A 22054-nucleotide genomic window follows, 5' to 3' on the forward strand; every position below is an offset into this window, starting at 1 on the left:
GCACATCAGGAGCAAACCCCGACTTCCGCAACCACGCAAACCTGCGTATCACGGTGCTGGCCGCCATGGACCGGCTGACGCAATCTGCCATGTCCAAACCCGACTGAACGGCCTCACACATGGCATCCTTGCCATCCTGACCATGGCAAGCAAACCATCCCATTCGTCCCCATTGGAATATGTTCAGCCGCCAAGGAAACACAGTTCCACAGAGTGTGCGTGAAACGTGACAAGGCACATATGGAATTGGCCGCCTGAAGCGCCATACCCACTGCAGAAAACACTTTCTTCGCCCAGCCGTCAAAACGCTTGTCGTCCCTATCAGAAGGGATGGTAGGGTACGACGCCTGCTTTGCCAGGGCCGTAGCCGCCTGCACCATCAAACTCTCCAGAGTAGGGTGCTTGGACAAGTAGCAGGGGTCACTACTGGCTGGGCGGTATTTTCACGGCAAAGACTTGCTCACTGCCGGAAGACTCTCCGGAGCAGTCCAAGCCGCCGCCACCCTCCTATGTAGAGCCATATGAAACGGCAGTACCGGGTCAATTGGTGGACCAATGTCGAGGATATCCGTAAGGTCCTCCTGAACAAACTCCCCCGGGGGAGCAGACCATCCTAAGTACTCGGTGACCCTTGACATAAGGCGCTGGTACGAAGAATCGGCATGAGTGCCAGGCTCAGGCCTACAAAACTCCACCTCCGGAGAGGTGTCCAGACCACTAGCATCATGCAGGGACTGCCTCAAGTTCTCAAACTGGCTATGGCCCGAGAGAATCTCGTCTGGCACCGTGTCAGGCACCATGCCATCATCAGACCCTCATGCACCTCTGAAATGAACTCCAGATGGCGGTAGGAAGGCACAGAACTTGAACCAAAGCCATGCTTGACCTTGGCCAGAGCATTTGTAGGTGGTTCCTCCGGGCCACGGGGCACCCCCGTTGACACAGCCTCGAAAGGCTCAGGGCCCCGAGCGTGTCCCTCGACGGCCGGGACGCCGATGGCATTGACGACTTCTTCGAAGGCAAGCCCTTGAAAGAGTCCGTCGATGACCTTGGCGCCACCGGCTTCGACGTCTTCCGTGAAGAGACCACAGGTTCACACGGTTTCGAGCGCATCAAAGACCGGACCTGGACCGGGCATGCCGAGAACGATTCCCCTTGTCCGAGCGGGACCTTTCCCGCGAATCGTGACGACCACCCGAGCCCGAAGGCATGCGAGCGGTGTCTCTCGGCTGATCACGACCGACCCCACTCGGAGGCGCGGACGGACCAGTGCCCTGCGATTCGAGAATCGCCAACATTTTCTTCCCGAAGGAAGCCCATTCCTCTGGTGTCGCATGCTTGGTGGGGTAAGTGACCCGCCGACGGGCAGAGTCCTCGGATGAGGACGGGGAAGGCGACCGATGACGGCGCTTCCGGGAGTCCCTCGAAGAGGCAGAGGAGTGGACGAGACTGACTCCGGGACCAAGACCCACTGGACTTCCGACGACGACGCAGAGAGTCGCCCATCGAGTCGTCTGTCGAAAGCCCCGCAGACCTCGACTTCCGGGGCTTGAACACCTTACCTACCGAGAACTTCTTATTGCGCTCCCGCAAGGCTTTCGACGTGAGCGATTGGCAGTCGACAGTCATCCGTGTCATGGGCCTCCACGAGGCACCAGAGGCAGGCGTCGTGCGAGTCCGTAACCGACATCTTGGACCCACAGTCCCCGCACTTCTTAAAGCCCGGACGCAGTGTGGAAGACAAGGCAGACATCTTCATGAAGAAACACTTCACAAACACCAAACAGGTTCAAAGAACCCGAGAAACAACAGAAACTCCAAAGAGTCGAGGCGCGCCGAGATTCCCAAAGCGAACACGTTCGCGGAAAAAACGGAACTGAGGCTACGGGCGTCCTACTTATAACATCAAGTGACGTCGGCCGTCGGAGGAGGTCCTCGAGGGCAGCGTATCGACGTCATCGACGCAGATGCCGAAGATTTTCTGAAGCAGCACAGCTGTGGTGATTACTGTCATAGATATGGAATACGTCGGAGGACCCAATCCCCTCGAATTAGGTATTCCACAGAAAGTGTATAGGATGCCACTGTCAAATTTAACACTGATATGTCTACTAATAATCTATACACATGTGTAAAGTTATAGAATTTAAAGTAATATGATTCTCACATAAAAGCGCAAAGAACTGGTAGAAGGGCGAAACAAGGTCCCACAACCATGCTCTACATACAATATGTAATCTGCCCATGTGATTTGTTAAAGTGCCACAAATGTATAAATGTGTAAATTAGGTTATGACTGATTTTTTGGCAAAAAGGACTGGATGGCTTTCTACCTCATAAAATGCAACCTCATAAACTGGGACTCCTCCTTGGTGAGCCAACCAACATTGATTGTCCTATCCGCTTCTGGGAGGTAGGCCTAGCTCAGTTCTGCCCACCAATGACAGAGCTCCAGACACACACTGTTCTGAATTTCCTGCGGCTGCGTTCCTGATCTGCTCCATTCATCTTGCTGATTCCAGATTTCACTACAAGGCCAAAGCATTGCTGATCCCACTCCAGTAAGGCCAAAGCATTGCTGACCCTGTCCCAGCAAGGCCAATGATCCAGATAAAACCCACTAAAATCCCATTAAAAAAAGGAAAAGCTGTGGTACCTTTTGAATCCTGAAATCAGACCAGCTTGCTGCCCACTACCTGCATGCCCGCTGCAACCCTGCCATCCAGCTGTCCTTGCCATCTGGTGACCAGAATTGCCCAGCTGTTTGCTGTAAAGCGTGCCTGCCGTGTGGTGAGCAGACCCAGTTGGCTGTTCCATAATTCCAAACCTAAGCGTGGAATGTGAGTATCTCCCCATCACAGAGAAACACAGTTTCCCCATTTTGACCCTATTGTCTGTATTACACTCTCTAAGCAATCATATTTATACCCTGGTAACTTGTTAAAACTGTTAGAATTCTCTGTGCACCCTGTCCTTGATTTCTAAGTGCTAGCGCCATCTCTCTTTTCATTTCTGTCTGGTGTAAATCATAAGCCCTTAGTCATATTTTGAGTAATCTAACTAATTTCCAGTTAAAGTTGAACACTGGGGTGATAAAGTTGACCTTGCAAATCAACCTTGGAGCTTACTGTGTTCCTCTTTAACACTATAGTCTAGATAATTTGGTTTAAGTAACATTTGCCATTCTTTCAAAACCGAAGTTTTCATTTTAACTGCTCTATTTTTCCTAAAACTGAACCCCATTCCACCCTGAAAATCTCATGCAAATCTTCAGCTACCACAATTCTTTCCCTTTGATATTGTCCCTGTGATATACATATGTCCCCCAGACCAAAAAACTGCATTGCTATTTTCATTATTTCACCCGTTTTTATAAAAAACTGTTTGGGTCATTTTAAACGGGAATTGAGAAAATCGCAACTTTCCAACGTGCCATTCGGCTGCAGCATGTTCTAACTTTCCACTCTTTTTCGAATTGTATGCTTCTTGTTGATCCATTTCATTGTGATTGCTAGTGTTTCTGCATTCCTGTTGTGGGGAGAAATCATATTTGCCTCACACATTTAACCGCACATTAATAATGTATTTGCCCATTTCCGAGTGTCATTTCATGCCTTTGCAAAGGGTTTAAGTCTGTGAGGGCAGGTCGGATTTTGATTCTGTTTTCTGCTCCTTATTCTTGACTATCTGCTGCTTCTTTCTATCCACTCAGAATCTGATTAATTGGGGGCTGAGGGAACGTTGCAGGGGGAAATCTTACCTTGGGTACTATCTATCCTAATTCAAAAAGTGCTCCTATTCACTTGAGCTTTGTATATGTTCTAGGAGAAGGTTAACCAAGTGCATTGCTTCCATTTTCATTGTAATTATCACCCCATTGTTGATTACTGCCCCCATATTAAAATTATATGATTTCCTTTGAATCTTAAATTCAATAAAATATTGCATTTGTGTACCATCTCAAACTGAACCCGCATAAAATACTGAGAAAGGCATCTCAGTTGTGCGCTACATACTAGGCTGAGACCAAGGTGTGTGTCACCCGATTGAAATCCTTAACATAGCTGACCATGAATCACCCTTGCTGTTGGCATCACTTAGTAGGGCATAAACAGTGTGAATGGTCCCAGGGACGACATGACCCAGAATGCCTTGGGACATAAGCTGTGGTCATCTTAGGTGCGGTACAGCTACATCAAGCATAGACACCCACTTATCTGTGCTCGTTCTTGCAGGTCCAGCAGTGCTTTTGTTATATGCACTTCAGCCAGCTCATGCCCGGAAGCAAGAATTGCTGGAAAGGGATTCTGAAGGGATAAGAATTAGCCACCTCCCCTTCCATGAACCAACACAAACCACCTGCTAAATCTGGGAAGTGAGGCAGAAGTGGTATGTTGGTCCACCAGCATGGCAGAGTCCAAGCAGACCGTGTGGCCCGTAAGTGTTATTACCTCAATTTGTCTGAGCATTAACCCTGAGAATTGTGGTTAATTTCAGTGCATGTTGCATTGTTCATCCACCATAACCATGTGATCTTCTGCCTTTAGCGTATACAGATCATGACTAACCAATGTGTTTTTTGGAAATGTTGCAGCACAGAGAAGGCGCATATGGCTCCATAATAAAATAGAGAAAAGCACTGAGGAAAAGCACAGTGGAAACGTATTCGATTATAGTGTGATGCCAGGCATATTGCCTGTGATGCAACGAGGATGTCATTTTTTCTCAAAGATTATTATCTAGCATGCGTGAATGATTTTTGAGTGAACTGATGTCCAACATTGTTGTCTCATCGTAAACAGGAGTAAGTCATGACAAGGAAGTACAGATAACCTCCCAAGCAGCAGGAGCCAAGGAACAGATTCCCCATTACCCAACCAATAACAACAAATACAATAACCCTCTTTTAAGTATTCCCCTACTCCATACCTTACCTATCCAACTCAAGTACTCCAACCATGTTCCTCGAGGGGGTCACAGTGTCTGTGATCTAAATGTCACGCTATCACCAGGCCTCTGGAGGAGAGACTGGCTGCATTCTAACTGCTGCACACATGTTGGAAGCTCCATGCCTTAATACTGTATGTTAGTTAATAAGGGTAGAGGCAACACTTTCCCTTTTAATTCAGATATGTGAGCTAAGATAATGAATGCTAAAGACTACTAAATCCTTAGGTGTCTTGCGTTTGGAAACATTAACAGATCAACATTGATGTTCCAGGTTAACAGCAGCGTCCAAAAAAGTTATATTGCAGATTTGAAATTGGTTCGAACTCTTCGATACACTATTTCTCTCCTAGCATTCTTCCAAGGTTTTCAACTGATTAATCAGTTTGTAGAAAATGTCACAGGGTAGCAGTGTTGATACATTTAAATCAAGGATCATCTAGGACATGCATGAAGGCATAAAAAGATTTACAAATATTTGTGTTTAGGACTTTATTAATGACTTTCTTAAACAAACATGTTAAAAATGTGTCTAAACTAAGTATTACATTATTTAGTGTACCATTCAATGGTATAGTCTTTTATTACCTTCATCACTGCAATATCCCTTTCATTTTGTAATACCAATACTGACTGTATAATCTCTGATCACAAGCTAAATATTAGCCTACAAAAAGTAACCTGGTATCTGTCATGAACTCTGTCCAGTGCTGGGTACGACGCCAGAGGCACCTTCCGTTTTCCGTGGCATCAGAGGGATAGTTGGCACCTGGGAAAGTACGTTCCCCTTGAGTCCCAGCATCACTGTACACCAAACTTTGCCGTCGGACATCACCAAAGGACGCAGTGATGGATGCAGCCCTGCTTCTCAACGGCTACTGGCGTTGTTAACTGGATCTGCTTTCTGCTCCTCATTGCTTTTCCTAGCTGTCCAACTCTGCTGCTTGCTTTCTCTCTCCTCTGCCCGTTTCTTAGTCGTCCCTGCTCTGCTGTCTCCTGTGGATCCTGCTTTGCTTTCTCTACACCTTGGATGTCTATGTTTCCTATCTGACATATATTGTTTTTGGACCCGACTTTGGATTTGCAGACTTTGCTGTGGTGTTTGGATTGCCTGGTTTTCAAGCTGGATTGCGTTTTTTTTTACCTGAAACTGAACTCTTAGGGATCGGTCCAGGGCTCTCTTTGGACTGATTCAAAATTGCTGATTTGGAACCTGTTTTTTTTCTAACCTTCAGATTTTGATGCCATCAAGTTGGAGGCTCCCTTGCAGAGAACAACATGTCCCTTCATGTGCCTTAGTTGTTTTTTCAAACCTTTATTAATTCACAATCATTTTCTCATGACAGAAGAGACACAGAAACCGTAATGAATGTTCCCATACAGTTCTGCAGTGGTCCCTTATACTTAGTTTCCTTTAGGAATGCCTGATTGTGTATTTATATGATTCAATCTAACATTCATTTAACATTTCAACAACTTTTCATCTCCCCTACCCCTTCCCTCCCAAACCCTGGTTGATGTGGTCTGTTCCAATGTCATTCGGCTGCATCCGTGTGTCCTTTCAAAAGGCATAGTTCGATAGATCAGGTTCCTCTGGGCCCAATTTGATACCCTCAGTTTTGTAGTGATCTCAGTATTGCCGGCCTGTAGTATTGCGCTTCGTTCTTTCTAACCAACTCAAGGAAGGGGCCCCACACTGCCCGAAATTTTGGTGCTTTCCCTCCTTCAGGGCCCCGACCTTCTCCATGGCCATTATGTTCGTTGTACACACATTGCTTCTACACCTTGCAGGTAATTCCAATGGAGTTGCACACTACAGGTAAGAACTACTGGTCTCCAGTCTACTAAACTTTGCTGTGTGTTTTTCTAGCAGCTAGGAAGAGAACCAGAATTGGTATATCTCCCGAACCTTCAATGAAATCCAGGGTCTAGTGTATTACTTGGTCTCTTTTACTGCGAGGTTGGGAGAGGAAGGTCTTACCCTCTCAAGGGCATCTGTTTGGTGGGCTTTCTGACAATATCAGCGTGCAACAAGTACAGTTGTCAGGAGAAGTACCAATCAACTGCCTGAGAAGTGACTGAAGCATGTTGGTTGTTGATTTTGTTGCTAATCAAAAGAAGTACTTGTCCATCATGTCTGCAAATGATATTCCCTGAAATCTCAATTTCATGTCAAAGAAAATTAATTATTTTGTTACTTACTGTCCACCAACAACTCGAACTGAAGACACACGAGTGCTGTATCCCAAACACTGAAGATTTACAGTTTCTGCTGTGAACTCAATTTGCTTCCCCTTGTAATGTTGCTTTGAATAAAGGACAATAGTTGGCTCAGAAAATTCCTGTATAAAAAAAATATGTATCTACTTATTCATTAAGATGCAACTGTTGATATAAGTTCAAAACTGTTAAATCTGCACAAACAGATTCAAATTCTCAGCATGTATGGATCTTTAGTGTATTTTATACTGGTTGGGCAGGGAACATGATCAAATTGTTCAACATTCAAATTTTAAAAAACATTCTTTCTTGGTGTGAGTTGCATGCAGAAAGCTCTATTCAGAATCTCTCATCCTATCATTCCTACACATTGCACCCCACATTGCGGACAAAACATTAAAATATAAGAGCACAAAGGAACTGGCACAACGATCAAACTAATAACTTACTTGTAACGATAATTTGCCATTGGTGGCAACTTCGGTAGATTTGCATGCTCTGAATATTCCCTGGCATCCTCTGGGAACCATTGCCATGTATACCACAGCAGTTAAAAGAAAAAGTGCAACACTATATGCAACCTACCCACCTCATTTTTGGCCATTTGCCATGCAGCCACTGATGTGGGTGTGTCTTAGCTCTGCCTGTGAGGCCACCTTAAGGTTCTTAACAGCAAAAATAGATTTATCTGCGAAAAACCTCTGAAAATCTATGGAAGAAGTGGGTATGAAAGATACCAATGCTGCAGAAATCAAAGTTAAATATTTCCCATGAATATGTGGGAGCATCCAAGCGTAGCGCGGCTGCAAAAACCAACCAAAAGGGTTTCGAGGGTTCTTCCCCCCACCCCCAATAAAGTTTTTAAACAATGGGTTCAAATGGGATATTTTATAGCACAGGTAGTGAAAAATTGGGTACAAAGAATTGACAGTTTTTCTGAAGCTCAACTAAGGGCTTAGTAAAACCATTCAACTGAGACAGTGCAAGACTCCACTCTTAGTATAACGCTGTACCACCTGAGTTCATGGTAGAGTAGACAGAGCAAGACTGAGAAGAAAGTTCCCCATTAGGGAACTTACTTCCCCTGCACACTATCCTGAGGCCTAAAGCAGGCAAACAGTAAGGGAAAAGTGGCAAGTGGTTCCTATGGAAAGAGCCACTTGTAACACTAAATTGATTTTGTCAAACGTAGATCTATTGATGTGTCAAATTATACAATTATCAAAGATCAACTATGCATGTACATTCATCACATTAGGCTGGAGTTCATAAGAAATATATTTTATTCACAAGTTGCCCAACGCGTTTCGAGTTATTCACTCTTCATCAGGGGCTTCTTAACCATGATTCACTACAAAGACATTGAAATAAGAGTAATGTCAAATTTCCTAACTGGTACATAAACCATATCAGTACAAGTCATTGCACCATAATAATTCATGAGTACAAATTTACACAATTAATGGTTTCAAAAAGGAAAAAGGAAAAGAGAAAAAAGCTTGTAATGTTCATCAATAGTACAGGTAGAACTAATGTTTAAACACTTGCTTGAGCTGTTGTCCAAGGTACCATACAAGCGTGTTATGCTTGCCTCATATCAAACAGGTAATCAGTTTATGAGGGTATCAAAAGTGTCCTTGCTTCATAATGGTACAAGATAATTCTCATGTATATATTAAAAAATGAAAGGCCACTGAGTTATCAGTATTATGAAAAATGTAGTGTTAATACTTCTGATCCTTTATCAATTAAAAAATGTCAGAATCGTCGCTAAGCTGTTCAATTAACCATTGAATTCTACCTTCAAAAGAGAGGTAAAAGCAACCTATGCACAGGTAGAGTCACTTCTTTTAAAGATACAAAAATGCTATGAACTATGTTGCTAAAAAACTCCAATGATGGAAAATAAAAATCGTGTATGCAGTGCTTACCTCCGGTAAAGCTACCAAGTCTGCACAATAGAATTCAATGGTTAATTGAACAGCTTAGGGACAATTCTGATTGTTTTGAATTGCTAAAGGATCAGAAGTATTAACACTAAATTTTTCATAAAACTGATAACTCAGTGGCCTTTCATTTTTTCAGCAAGATTCGGAATTCGGACGACCGTGCACTGCACAATAATATGATATGGCATTTGTAACGCGCCTATACACAAGTGTTTCAAGGCGCGACTGTTAGGCAGAAACCTGTGCAGTTCTCTCTGGGACCACTGCAAAAGATTTAAGACTACAGGTGTTTGGCAGTAAACCCACTTGGTAGCAGTCTGTACCATACAGATTCACTTGGCAGCTGTGGCTGAGCAGTCAGACTTCCCTCAAGAAGAGTTAGGCAGTATACAGAGTATTCACAATAGGTCAAGAGAACACAATAGAACAAGTAAACACTGACCAGGGCTTGGTGTAAAAGGGATATAATTATTTATTTGAAACCACATCTAGAAAAACACACAGGCACTAATATCAAGCAGTTCAAAAACACGGTCACTAAAAGATATACACTCCCTTCAACGATTAGTTAGACAAGTCTTAAGTAAAGCAACACTTATTTTCAGACAGCGGTGAGCGCTTAACGAAGATGGCACTCTAATCAATCGGTTTAAAAGGGAGAGAAAGGCAGAGCAAAGATAGAAACAGATCCCAACACTTTCGGAAGAACACAGTAGAAGAAGGCAGGTTAAAACCGTAAAGTTAAAGTTAACAAGGCCGGACCCACTTTAAGAGGCTGTGGTCGGAATGTGTCCAAGGTCACACGGTTCAAAGTGCCAAAAAGTCTCGCGATCAGTTCAGAAAGAGTTGGACCAAAAGAAAGGGACCAGTTCGATGGTCAAGGCGGCCAGCCCAGTCCAGAAGGTTAAGGGATTATTATTACCTTGTAGCAATCTTTAGAAAGGGAAGCCTGGCGGACACGGTACCTTAAAGTGGTGAGAACACTCCAGCGGGGGCAGTTGTTCCTGGCAGCGGATGCAAGTCGGTGCTTCGAGAGAGGATCTCGTCGTGGAGGAAGACAGGAGTCTGTTGCACTGCCAGGGAAGAAACCAGCCGCGGAGTTTCTCAGGTACAAAGAGCGGTCCGTTGATTCGCGGTTCAGTGGTGAGTGGCTATCCGGCCGCCGGGGTGCTTGGCACGGGCAGTTCGACCACAAACCGGTCTGGGGTGTGAAGAAAGAAGGTAAAACAGGTTGTGCCCACCAGTCAGGGAAAGAGCCTCTCCAGCCGGGAGATCTTCTCTGTCGTCTGGAAGTGGTGAGTCGGTCCAGCAGGGCTCCACCGGTGGTGTCGTCGTGGTAGGTCGGCTCAGCTTCTCCCTCGTCGGATTCTCCGGTCCTGTGGCGACTTCTGAAGTTCCAATCCCCAAAGCCCTGCTTTTATGCAGCATACCCCCATTCACTCAGCCTAGCTGTCAATCAAACATGCTAAGTGGGCCAATCACACAAGAGTGCGACTTGAGTTACTAAGGTAACTCAGTCCAGGGTGCCTAAACCCCCTCCCACACCCCCTGTGGAACCCAGACAGAGTGGCACCACTTTTGGAGGCTTCTGTGGAGAAGCCCGCCAAAAAGTGGAACAAAGGGCTCGACTTGAAGTGACAGAAGAGAACACAAACGCCATTTTAGAATCGAGTCTTGGCAAAAAAATACCAACCGGCGAATTAATATTAATTAAATAAACCGGCGGTATGTTCGAGGCTATGAGAATTAAATAATTAAAGTTGGTATCCTCGAACAATGGGAAAATCCCATAGGAAAATATTTACGGTCGAATATAAAAAGTAGTTTCCACTGCCACCAGCCAAAACTCGATCAGGGGGGATGGAGACGTGCCCCCTCGACTAACAGACCCCGGGGCAATCGAATTGCCCCGACCAGTACGTCCACAATATGATGGTTTGTACTGGTTTCTGTTAATAATTTGGGACTAGTAAAGCCAATGGTGACTTTACATGCCCTGGAAGACAGTCAGTCCCAGGGTATGGAGTCTACGGTGGGGTGTCACTATGACACCCCTGTGTTACTGCACCGAGGGTGCTGTGTAACACACATAGTAAAAACACATGAGACCCTATGGAGTAAAGGACCCCATAGCCCATAAAACACATTAACAGTCAAAGGAACACCATAAATCATGTCCAAAAGTGAGAGAAAAAGAGTCTCACTCTTGGCAGGAGAAAAAAACAAACTCCAGAAATCCAGCAAAGCTGCTGGGGGACTCACTAGGTTAGGAAATTCAGCCTAAAGAGAGAATTCTCCCTAACAGCGACGAGGCAAGGAAGGGGGGAACAGAGGGAGGAAAGAGACAACGATTTTACTAGGCCAAGTAACATTGAGATTGCGCAAGTGCAGGGGATGGGGGGATAGGACAAATGCTAGGGGAAAGGGCAGTGCTGTACATGGGATCAAAACAATAACAAGGGTGGCCAGCAGGTGGCAGGTGCCAGGGTAAGTGCAGACAGCAGGTGTCCAAAGTGCAGGTAGGGGGACTGTAGGGTTACAGATACAGACCCAAGTGCAAGGGTTGCCGGGGGGTAGTGCGGATGTGCAACTGGGCAGGAAGGAACCTGGGCCCGAAATCAGAAGGTAGCCAGGTGACCAGTGCAGTATCAAGACAGGAAATCAGTAGGGGAGAGGAAGAGAGAAGGCAGAAGTAAAGAGGAAGGTCTTGAGGTGCTTCTGGAACCACAGATGGTTCTTCTCAAGTTTCAGAGAGGCAGGGAGGCTGTTCCAGGCAGAGGCCCCAGCCGAAGAAAGAGATCTACCACCAACTCGTTGCTTGGAGAAGCGACTGACCCTGAGGGATTTGGAGGTAGAGGAGCGAAGAGCTCCAGTAGGAAGGTAATTACGGAGAGAGAGTTGGAGCTATTGAGGACCCAGGCCCCAGAAGGCCTTGTGGACAATGCACAGGGTCTTGAACTTAATTCTTGCAGCCACTGGGAGCCAATGCAGAGATTTCAGTGCTGGAGAGATACGATCCCTAGGCTTGAGGCCCAGGACAAGTCTCGCAGTCCTGTTCTGGATGAGTTGCAGAGGGTGGAGAGTATAAGCAGGCAGATTTAGAAAGAGTCTGATTCAGTAGTCCAGCCTAGAGAGAACCAGAGCTCTAGAGACAGTAATCTTCTGGGGGAAGGAAAGCAAGATTACTTCTGGGGAGGTACAGTTGTTAGTTTGACTTCTTAGAGACGTCAGAGATGTGAGGACAAAAGGAGTGTGGAGTCGAAGATGACCGGCCAGAGAGTGACGGGAAAGGAGGGTGCAGGTGTGCCGATGAGGAAAATCTCCGTCTTACTGGCATTAAGGCAGAGATTGTTGGTAGCACACAACTCCTGGATAGCAGACAGACAGTCAGAGATGAGAGAAGGAGAAGAGGTGGCAGAGGGGAGCCTGAAAACGAGCTGAGTGTCATCCGCATAGCACTGAAAGTTGGAGCAGAGAGCAGCAATGCAGTGGGCGAGAGGTGGCAAGTATTGGTTGAAGAGCCTGGAAGATGGGTTAGGCCCCTGGGAACACCACGGGTAGAGAGTGAGATAGAGGAAAGGAAGGACCGAAGTTGGACCTGGGAGGGTCGATGACAGAGGGACAGGGTCAGCTAGGCCAGGGCCTGATCTGTGATACCCAAGTTATCACAGAGACGATTGAGCAGGGTGGCACGGTTGACCGTGTCAAAGGTAGAAGCGGGATTGAGTAAGATGAGAACAGAGGGGAGGTTAGAATAAAGGTGAGAGAGCAGGTCTTTGTGGATGTTCAGGAGAGCAGATTCCGTGCTTCTGGCTGCTCTGAAGCCAGACTGATGGTCATGGAGACAACCAACAGATTCAATGTGAAGATTAAGCTGGGAGATGGCCAGCTTTTCCAGGAGTTTGCCCAGGAAATGAGTGATGTAGATGGGGCGATAGTTAGCCAGGCAGGAGGGGTCAGCTGAGGGTTTCTTGAGAAGAGGGTGCACAAGAGAGTGCTTCAGGGGAGGAAGGGAAGGCTCCAGTGGAAAAGTAGTGGTTGCAGAAGTCAGCCAGGGCAGGAGCGAGGGTGTCAATGTGGTCCTTCATGTGTTTGGAAGAACAGGGAAGAACCTGTTTTGACGAGATTTTCATAGATCGGACTTGTCTAGAAGCCTCATAGGGGGGAACAGAGGAAAGGAAGAGAAAGAGGGAGGGGGAGGAGGGTGGCCACAGGGGGGCCAGAGGTGGAGGAGAGAATAGAGGGCGAAGGAGGAGAGGACGAGAGGGTTGACAGGATGTCCTGGGTTTTAGAGATAAAATGAGAAGCCAGGGCACTGCAGAGGGCCTGGGAAAAGACAGGAGAGTTAGAGACTACAGCAGGATTGGCCAGCTCCTTGCAGATTTTAAAGAGTTCAGCTGAGTTGTTAGATGCCGCAGAGATGCAGGCTTGGATGTGGGCTCTCTTCTTAGTTTCGGACAGAGAGCCGGTATTGCCATTGGAGCAGGCAGCAGGCCAGTTTGTTAGAGGATGCAAAAGAAGCTAGCCATTTCCTCTCAGCCACTCTCCACTTGCGTTTAAGGGTGACGAGGCCAGAGCCATACGAGGAGTTGCACTTGGCTTTGGGCTTCAAGCGGATCCTCAGGACAGGGGCAAAAACATCAAGGGTATCAGAGATAGAAGAGTGGAGCATGGAAAGGGCTGTGTCAGGATGTGAGTCAGCCAGAGGAGAAGGAGGGGCGGGGAGAGAAAGTGGCGGTGAAAGCCTCAACTGACACACGCTTCATGGGTCGGATGACTGAGAAGGTAGGTGTCAGCGCTGGAGTTGGCTTGGCCTGAGGGGTAGAGAGAGGGAGATCGGAGGAAAGGAGAAAGTGATCACTCCAGGAGTGTTGAGTGGTGAGGGGGATAGAGAGGGGAAGGTCTGAGGAGATCAGAACATCCAGAGAGTGCCCTGCAGAGTGAGTCGGGCCAGAGGTGAGAATAGAAAGAGAGTCACAGAGGTTGCGAAAGAGTCCAGAGGAGGGACAGGAAGCATCCAGGTGGATGTTAAAGTCTCCAAGAAGGAGGAGATGACTGGTCGAGGCCAGGAGAGAGGAGGAGAGGTCTGCCCACTCAGAGAGGAAGGAGGTGATCTGACCAGGTGGCAGATAGATATTAGCCACAGTAAGAAAGTGGCCAGGAGAGAGAGCCTGCAGACAAGGCATTCGAAAGAGAAGAAGGCCTGCATAGGAATTACAGAGGCAGGAATCCATTCCGGGAAGATCAAGGCTACACCCACTCCGCACTGTTGGATTTGGGCACAGAGAGGATCTTGTAGCCGTCAGCGAGGAGTGTGTCGAAGCTTGTGACAGAGCTGAACGTGAACCATGTCTCAGTGAGACAGAGGACATCGAGATCATGTTCTTCCAGGAGGCAGCAGATGTCAGAGGGGTGTTTGACAGCTGAGCGAGAGTTGAGAGTGGCAATATGGAGAAGTTTGCCAGCCTTGAAAGACTTCTGTGGAGGGGTACAAATCAGAGGTATGCCTTGCAGAGGTGTAGAAAGAGCTTGAGGTGGAGCAGAAGAGGTAATGCAGCCCTGCAAGGTTGCAGCAGAACGTGGGGTGTTCCTGAGTCTAGTGGGTCTCACCAGGCTCTGGGTCGGGGTCTTCATTTTCAGAGTCCCCAGGTAGATTGGAAGAAAGGGCTACTGTCACGACCCTCACCCAAAACCCCCTCTACAAACCCATTGGCCAGGTGGAGTCAGGACTCGGGCCTCTGGAGCCTGGCATCCTCCTCAAAAGCCCTCATGGGGCCAGTCCTGGCGCCTGTGGCGCCAGGTCCATACACCATGAACAACAATGTGCTTGGGAACTACTTTATTGCATTGTCAGCCATCATGGAGGCATCCACATAGCTTGGTTCCTAAGAACCAAGCTATGTGGTCTAGTGTTTTGGGTGTGGCAGGCCTGGAACTACTTTCCCTGGTACTACTTCACCTGGGCTATATAAACCACACCTTGACTGCAGAACATGCTTCGTGTTACTTTGCAGCTTGCAACGTGACGCCTACCGTGTCCATCTATTCCCTCGAACCTCGGAGAAGCAGAACCTGCAAGGAGACAAAAGGAACATCATTAGCAGCAGCATCTGACCTGCAGTCGTCAACTTTAATTATTCTCAGCTTCTGAGAACAGCTTCCTCGAATCTGCACGCCTCCCGGACAGAATGACCCGAAAGAGGAAGACAGAGGCAATATTAAAGAAAGCTGTAGAGACATTTACAAATTACGAACTGCTCAAAAGGCTTACCTGGATGGTCGCCTCTCGGCTGCGACCACTCCGGACATTCCACTCGTGCTGAAGAACACCGCGACCTACAAGGAAGGAAAACACAGGTTAGCAAAGGCAAGACTTCGCAGCGCTGCGCATAGCGCTTACTTACCGCATCATAGCGCTCTTAATGCGCCATCATTTACCAGCGGGGCTCAACCAAGCCAGTTCGCCGCGCTGAAGCTCTGCACAACTAAGGGAGAAAAAAGCGACATTTTAAACAAAGAAAGACATGCAGGATAGCAACAAAACTAAAGAACAGCAATAAGACCTACCTGAACAATATCAAACGGGCCGGCGTCAGTGAATTAACTGGACCGCACTCGCCCATGAAAGACAAAGCGCCCCTGCAAAGAAGGCAGGACGGAGAGCACGCCTAACTCTACCACAAGAACCTTCCCCGTAGACCACATCAGATCAATGCTGAGAAGCAAATCAGCGAGTAACCCAGCTGGGTGGCGTCCCTGTGGATACCAGGTGAGCATAACAGCTACAGCAGGCTCCGGTTACACAGCAGACTCTCCGGTCGCTGGAAATCCTCTTAGCTGAGGTTTCTTCATCTTCCTCATCGGTTTTGGTTCCAGTGTTCGACTACCTCTTCAGCTTCCAGGATTGGACTTTTATGCAGGAACCCAGCCAATCAAACAGCCTTGCAACATTCAAACTTGGGGGGGGGGGTTGGCAGTGCTTTCAGGACAGGCAGCCTTCCAGTTTGAACTAGATTATGGTAGTCAGGTTGGAAGACAAAGGCATGAGGAGTTTTAGACTCCTCCCTCGCTTCCTACCTTCACAGACACTCTGGAGCCAGGGCGGGAAATCCACAGGATTCCCGCCAAAGATAAAAATCATACAAAGGAATTTCCTGCCCTAGATGTCAGGAGAAGGAGCAATACAAGACATGGAATGCTGAAATGTTGAAAAATTAAGACAGGGGCCATTTTGGTAAAATGAGAACAGATGGATGCCTTTACCAGGGCTGTGCAAACAGCCTGCGGTAAAGGTGCACCAAATTACTAAAACGGTTCACTGCCACCAGCCATTAAAGGGAAATATGTCCTTGTAACATAAATGTTCCATTTAAAATGAGAAAGGGGATACTCAACACTCCACGTAAGGTGGGGTTGCTGGTCTCATCTAATAAAATGTAAAAGGGATCCAAAGATCCTTTCAACCCTTGGGAACTGTAGTTCCCACAAGGTTAGGCAGAGAAAGTTAAAAGGGAACCCCCAGAGGCAACAATAGGCACTTATTGCCAAAAAGTTATAAAAGAGGCTAGCTTTTAAAAGACACTATGGAGAGTCTTAAAAATGACACCCATAAAAAGAGTACAATATTCTGTGAGTGTGGAAAAAGGTTCCCACACAAAGAAGTATAGTATAGGGTAAAATAATCTACCAGTCCAGCAAAAAAGTTCTGGGGTTGACACAGGTCAGGAAGATGCATCATTTATATGAAAATCTTACCTAACACAAAGCCAGACACTCTGCAAATGGTTTTGTAGGGTAAAACATGAAACAATGCAAATTATTATTATTATTATTATTACATGTCCATGCTGCTATGATAGCATACACAGGTGTTTTTGAATGATCACTGTGTTTTGCTCTTTATTGTTTTAGATTCTCTCCTGATGAGCCACTATATAATAGTGGTGAAATACATGTAGAGATAAAAAGTGTGAAATAAAAACTATGCTATGATAAATATAGAATAAACTGAAAAAAGTGGAATTTAATTTGTGAAATACCCAAAGAAACCAGATACAATAAAGAAATCTAGAGAAAAAATGAGTTTCTTGTAGGAATCTTTTTTCAGATAATTTAACTTGTATTCATTCGGCGCAAAAGGATAATACCAGATGGAAATAAAAAACTATTCAGGCTATTGGACAGTCAAAATAGTGGAATACACCTATGCTGACAACTGAAAATTATTACAATCTGTTAGACTCGCCAACTGGTTAGTTTATTGACTGTACTTTTTACGACAAAAAAAGAGCATACCCATGTTTGGTTTCCCCATAATGCTAGTAATACTGTAATAATATGTCCTTGCTATCTTGGCAAATATATGCCAGTATCCACAGGTAAAAAAACAATTGTGCTGGCTTTGCCAATAAAAAAAGTCATGCCACAGTAAGAAAATATGTCCAGAATGGCTGCACCAATATAGATCAGTATGGCCATGTAAGGACACACATCATGCTGGCTTTGTCGCTGATGCCAGGGAAAGAAATGCCATGCCAGATTAAGAAAGCATGTCCAGACTGGCTTTGCTGCACAAATTGACCTCCTGCCCCCAAATCAGAGTCTCAATCCACCGAACGGGACACACAGATTTAAACACTCACCTGCACACCAAAACTCCTCCTATTCAACTGCACCTCTATACAGGAGTCATACACTCTCCTTCACTGATGGACCCATACAACATACACTCTTTCATTCACACGTGCACTTGCAGACAAATCCACGCAGCCCTGGTCCAGATGCCAAACACTGCCTGTCACAGTGGCTCTCCAGCTCCAACACACTACCAAACAGGAAACAGAAAACACTTACTGGGTTCTGCCCATGCACGGTGGAGCCAAATCACCTTTATCACGCCACTCCTGGGACTCAATGTGCAGGAAGGTGCAGAAGCACCCTCCTACCCATAATACACCTGGAATTATCTTAACCTGCATTCCAAATGGGTCATGCAAGGCTAGGCAGCAAAGTGTCCCGGCCCTTTCATGGCCCATTGGCCATGAACACTGGGGTACTGAAAATGGTGAAGGGGAAACCATGTAGTTAAAGCCAATACAGGCGCATTCCCCTCAGGTATTTGCTGCAGCCGAGTGAACGCTCAAGTGTTTTATTGGGCTGGCTTGGCTCGTCCATAAAGAATGGCGGGCCATTGCCTTGTCAACCATTATGGCTGAGCTGCCCTTGGTGTAGTTCCTTAGCATAGATATCTTTTATAGATTTACATGCTTATTGAATATTTCTAAATGTGGACATCCTCTGGTTAAAAATAACATTATACCTATAACAATAAATGCAAGTTTTGCATAGGACCTACATTTATGCCTTTTTTCCTAAAAGTCAGAATGCATAGTTTTAAGCCAACAGCCATCAGCCCTACTGGCCTACGCAATGCACTTCTCCCCTATTACACCTCACACCTCAGATTGGAAGCATGTGATAACAATAATGAGTAACCTTCAGGGAGGCTGTATGACTAGGATGCTAGAGACTTATACCTACAGATAAATAACTTTGATTTCTCCAGTATTGTCTCTTTTCACATGCTTTGGACATGCCAGCAGTAAATACCTTAGAAGTGTGTCTAGAATTTGTAATCACTTTAAAAGGTTCAGAAATGCTTGGCCCACCACAGTATCAGGCTTGGTTTCTGTATTCAGTCCATAGTGCCTGCATAACACCATCAGGGGCTTCCAAGTAGCTGCCTAGCAGATGACGTTTAAAGAAAGAAGAAGGCATTCATAGCCGATTTTTTCGGTTGTCAAATGACCATTCACCCTCCTGGTAACTGCTTATCATAAGCATCGGCTTTATTTCAGTTAATCAACCACAAAAGCATGTGTTATGAGAAGAGACATGGGACAATGAGGTATAAAAAGAAGAAAAATACAATTGACAACCGTGCGTCCATATAGTCACAGTTAAAATGTCAATTAAATAAAATGCAATAAAAAAGATTTAGCAACACAATTCTAAAAATTCAATAATTAATTTACGTAAAAGGAAGTAAAACAAAGTCCAAGGAGAGCCATCTGATCGCAGCCTCGCTTAAACTGCCATATTAGAGTCTTGCTGACATGCTAGGGACTTGGCTCTTAATGCCCACAGCATGTGTATGGAATGAGCGGTTAATCTAACATGGATATCCAGACACTGGCCCAGAAATCTCACCACACTTGTAATAGCAGCTCTCAAAAGTGGGATCAGGTACATGTTTCTTAGGACGAGGAAGCCGCTGCAAAATAGCAGGAAATGCATAAGAGTCTCTTTGCCCTTCCTACATAGTGAGCAGATACTCGTATTGCTGGGTAGCGACTTTTGCATGACAATGGCCAACTGGTGGATCCCTAATCGGAAGCGAAGATACAAACCCTTTTCAAATGCTGGGTAAATCAGGTCCAAATATTGTTTATACCCTGCTGAATGCCTTAGCTCAAGGTAATCGGGACCCCCTTTGAGGCATGCAGCCTCCACCAGCAGGGATTCAGCTCCCCTCAGTTTAGACTGTTCTTTTATCGTTGCACCTGTGGTTGGTCTTGAATCAGTAGGGTGCTTCCATGAATCCAGTAGATCCAAATCCTGGAGGGACTTCTTTACGTGGGTAGTCTACTGTAGGTTTATACCCCCCCCCCTCCGTGGTCAAAAGGCAAAGCACTGCTTTCCGATATTTCTCGAGACCACGTTGCCTCCATAGTCTGGTACAGAAAAGGGCAGGCCTGGTGCGGATGAAAGCTTCGACCGAGGTGCCCCAACTCCAGAAATACTAATACTAACGGTTCATTGACTGGAAACAATAATAGTTTCTTCAGGATCTTTTGTTCAGTGGCGTATAGCTTCGAGACATTACAGAATCCCCACAGTTCGGAGCCATATAGAGCGGAGGGGATAGCCTGTTTATAAAATAAGTCCAACGCTGGAGAGATTGCACCCCTACCGTGCTTTGCGTGGAATGCCACAATCTTTTCCAGGGTGTTGGATGATTTGAAGACCTGACCTGACCAGCCACCCTTTTCATTAAATCTCAATCCTAGGTAATCATAAAATTCCACGTGTTCGACTCCACTTGAACCTTTAATGGGCTGCATTTTGCGCCTTTTGGGCAAAAGACCATCACTTTGATTTGTCAGTGTTCAGGGAGAGGTCTAGATCGCTACATATCTGCACAAAAACATTCATGGTTTTCTTCAGCCCTTGGGGAGATGTTGCTATGATTACTACATCATCAGCAAAGAACAATGCTGGATATTTGTCTCCGCCAATTTTTGTGCTATCCATGCACTCACTCAATAGTCTGTCGATCACTTCCTGTATGTATAGATTGAATAGGAAGAGAGCTAGTGTGCAGCCTTGTCTGACCCCCTTGTCAACAGCGAAAGGTCTGGTCATTTCTCCACCCGCCCGAAGTGGACGGCAGCCGTGTTATAGGAGTAAAGTTGGTCTATAATGTTGATTAAAACACCCGGGACGTTGCGTTTGTGCATAATCTGCCAAAGTGTAGGTCCGCATACAGAGTCTAGAGCTGTTTTTAGATCAACAAAGGCTACGTACAAGCGCCACTTCTTTAGAACGGTGTATTTTTGGAGCAGGAGGTAAAGCATAAAACACTGATCTATCGTACCCCTGTATTCTGGGAAGCCTGCCTGGATGGCATGGATTATGCCGCCCCTGTCCGCCCAGTCTTGCAGATGTTTCAGGATTACTTTACCAAATAATTTGCTAATGCCATCTAGCAGGGAGATTGGGCGGTAATTCCCTGGGATATCTTTGCCACCCTTTTTACAGATCGGGATGATCAAAGCCTTTCTCCATGTAATGGTGATCAGAAAAGCTGTATTCTACATAACACATTTCAAGCCTGCAGAATGTACAAACTCAAATGGGGGTGACAGTAACCTAGTAAAAAAAATTATGTGAATGCCCCAGGGTGGAAGGGGTGGCTTTACTGGTGGAAAGTCAAAGAGTAGGCTCAGCTGTTCAAGTTATGAGAAAAAAAAATATCTTCTGGATTTTTCTTCTATCTTGAAATAGCCACCAATTGCAAACAAACTGATGAATTTTTCAACCGAGACCCTCAAGGTGCAACAAATATAGCAACATTTCTTCAGGGAGACAAATTGCCAGGCTGGAAATCTGCTTTCAACACAAAAAATAAAAGTGTTTCCATTTCTTGAAATGTGTAGTGTTTGCAGTGGACGCGCCAAGATCTGCATATACCGCTGGGGAAGGCTTAAATGCCCATATTCGAAGACACCAGGAGTCACGATGCCAGGCTATAAGAGCACTAGCTGTAATAAATCAATTGCCCCGGTACATGGTGAATAGAGTTGGAACGGATCTGTGGGGAGAATGACTCACCCGCAACATGTCTAGCAGATCCAAGTATTATATCTGTCTACATCAGGGCAATCGAGATGCATTTCTGAGCTTCTGGACTAACCGCACTACCAGTGGCAACAGACTTAAGGCATAAAGACATTTCCAAATCCTGCTGACTGAAAATACTGCCTCGTCCTGCGAGAACCAAGAGGTGAACATGTAACACTTTCCCATGGATTCCATTACAAATAAAAGGTACATTTGATGTTTCCCACCGGTCAATTGCCACTTGTGGGCATCAGAGGTTTTCCAGCCCAATCAATTCGCAAGAGTGTTATGAACTTGTTGGAGATTCTTTTCTACCTGAACCAAAATCTGATACATGGCAGCAAACATCCACATTTCTTGCACTTCTCTCGACAAATGAGTATATGTAACATCAGCACCCAGATGCCCCCAGGTTTGGTGCGTGTTATAGTTATAAATGTCAAAATAAATAAAATAAATAAGGCATTGTGGGTATGAAAATTAGCCCAAATGCAAACCTTTTTCTCCAGGAAATGGTCTTTGACTTGGAGGGCTGT

At 45.8% G+C, this 22054-nt stretch overlaps 1 protein-coding gene across 2 annotated transcripts in view; it reads right to left on the minus strand.

Moving 5' to 3' along the window:
• CRYBG1 (crystallin beta-gamma domain containing 1) overlaps positions 1-22054 on the minus strand; it is a 1845005-nt gene that overhangs the window by 266540 nt on the left and 1556411 nt on the right. For both annotated transcript variants that reach the window (XM_069606577.1, XM_069606578.1), the window contains one exon: positions 7150-7289. In XM_069606577.1, the coding sequence (XP_069462678.1) occupies positions 7150-7289 (140 nt within the window). The remainder of the gene's footprint in view (positions 1-7149; positions 7290-22054) is intronic.

The sequence above is a fragment of the Ambystoma mexicanum genome, chromosome 4p (assembly GCF_040938575.1).
Source record: "Ambystoma mexicanum isolate Mex_15411 chromosome 4p, UKY_AmexF1_1, whole genome shotgun sequence".
In the NCBI taxonomy this organism is placed as follows: Eukaryota; Metazoa; Chordata; class Amphibia; order Caudata; family Ambystomatidae; genus Ambystoma; species Ambystoma mexicanum.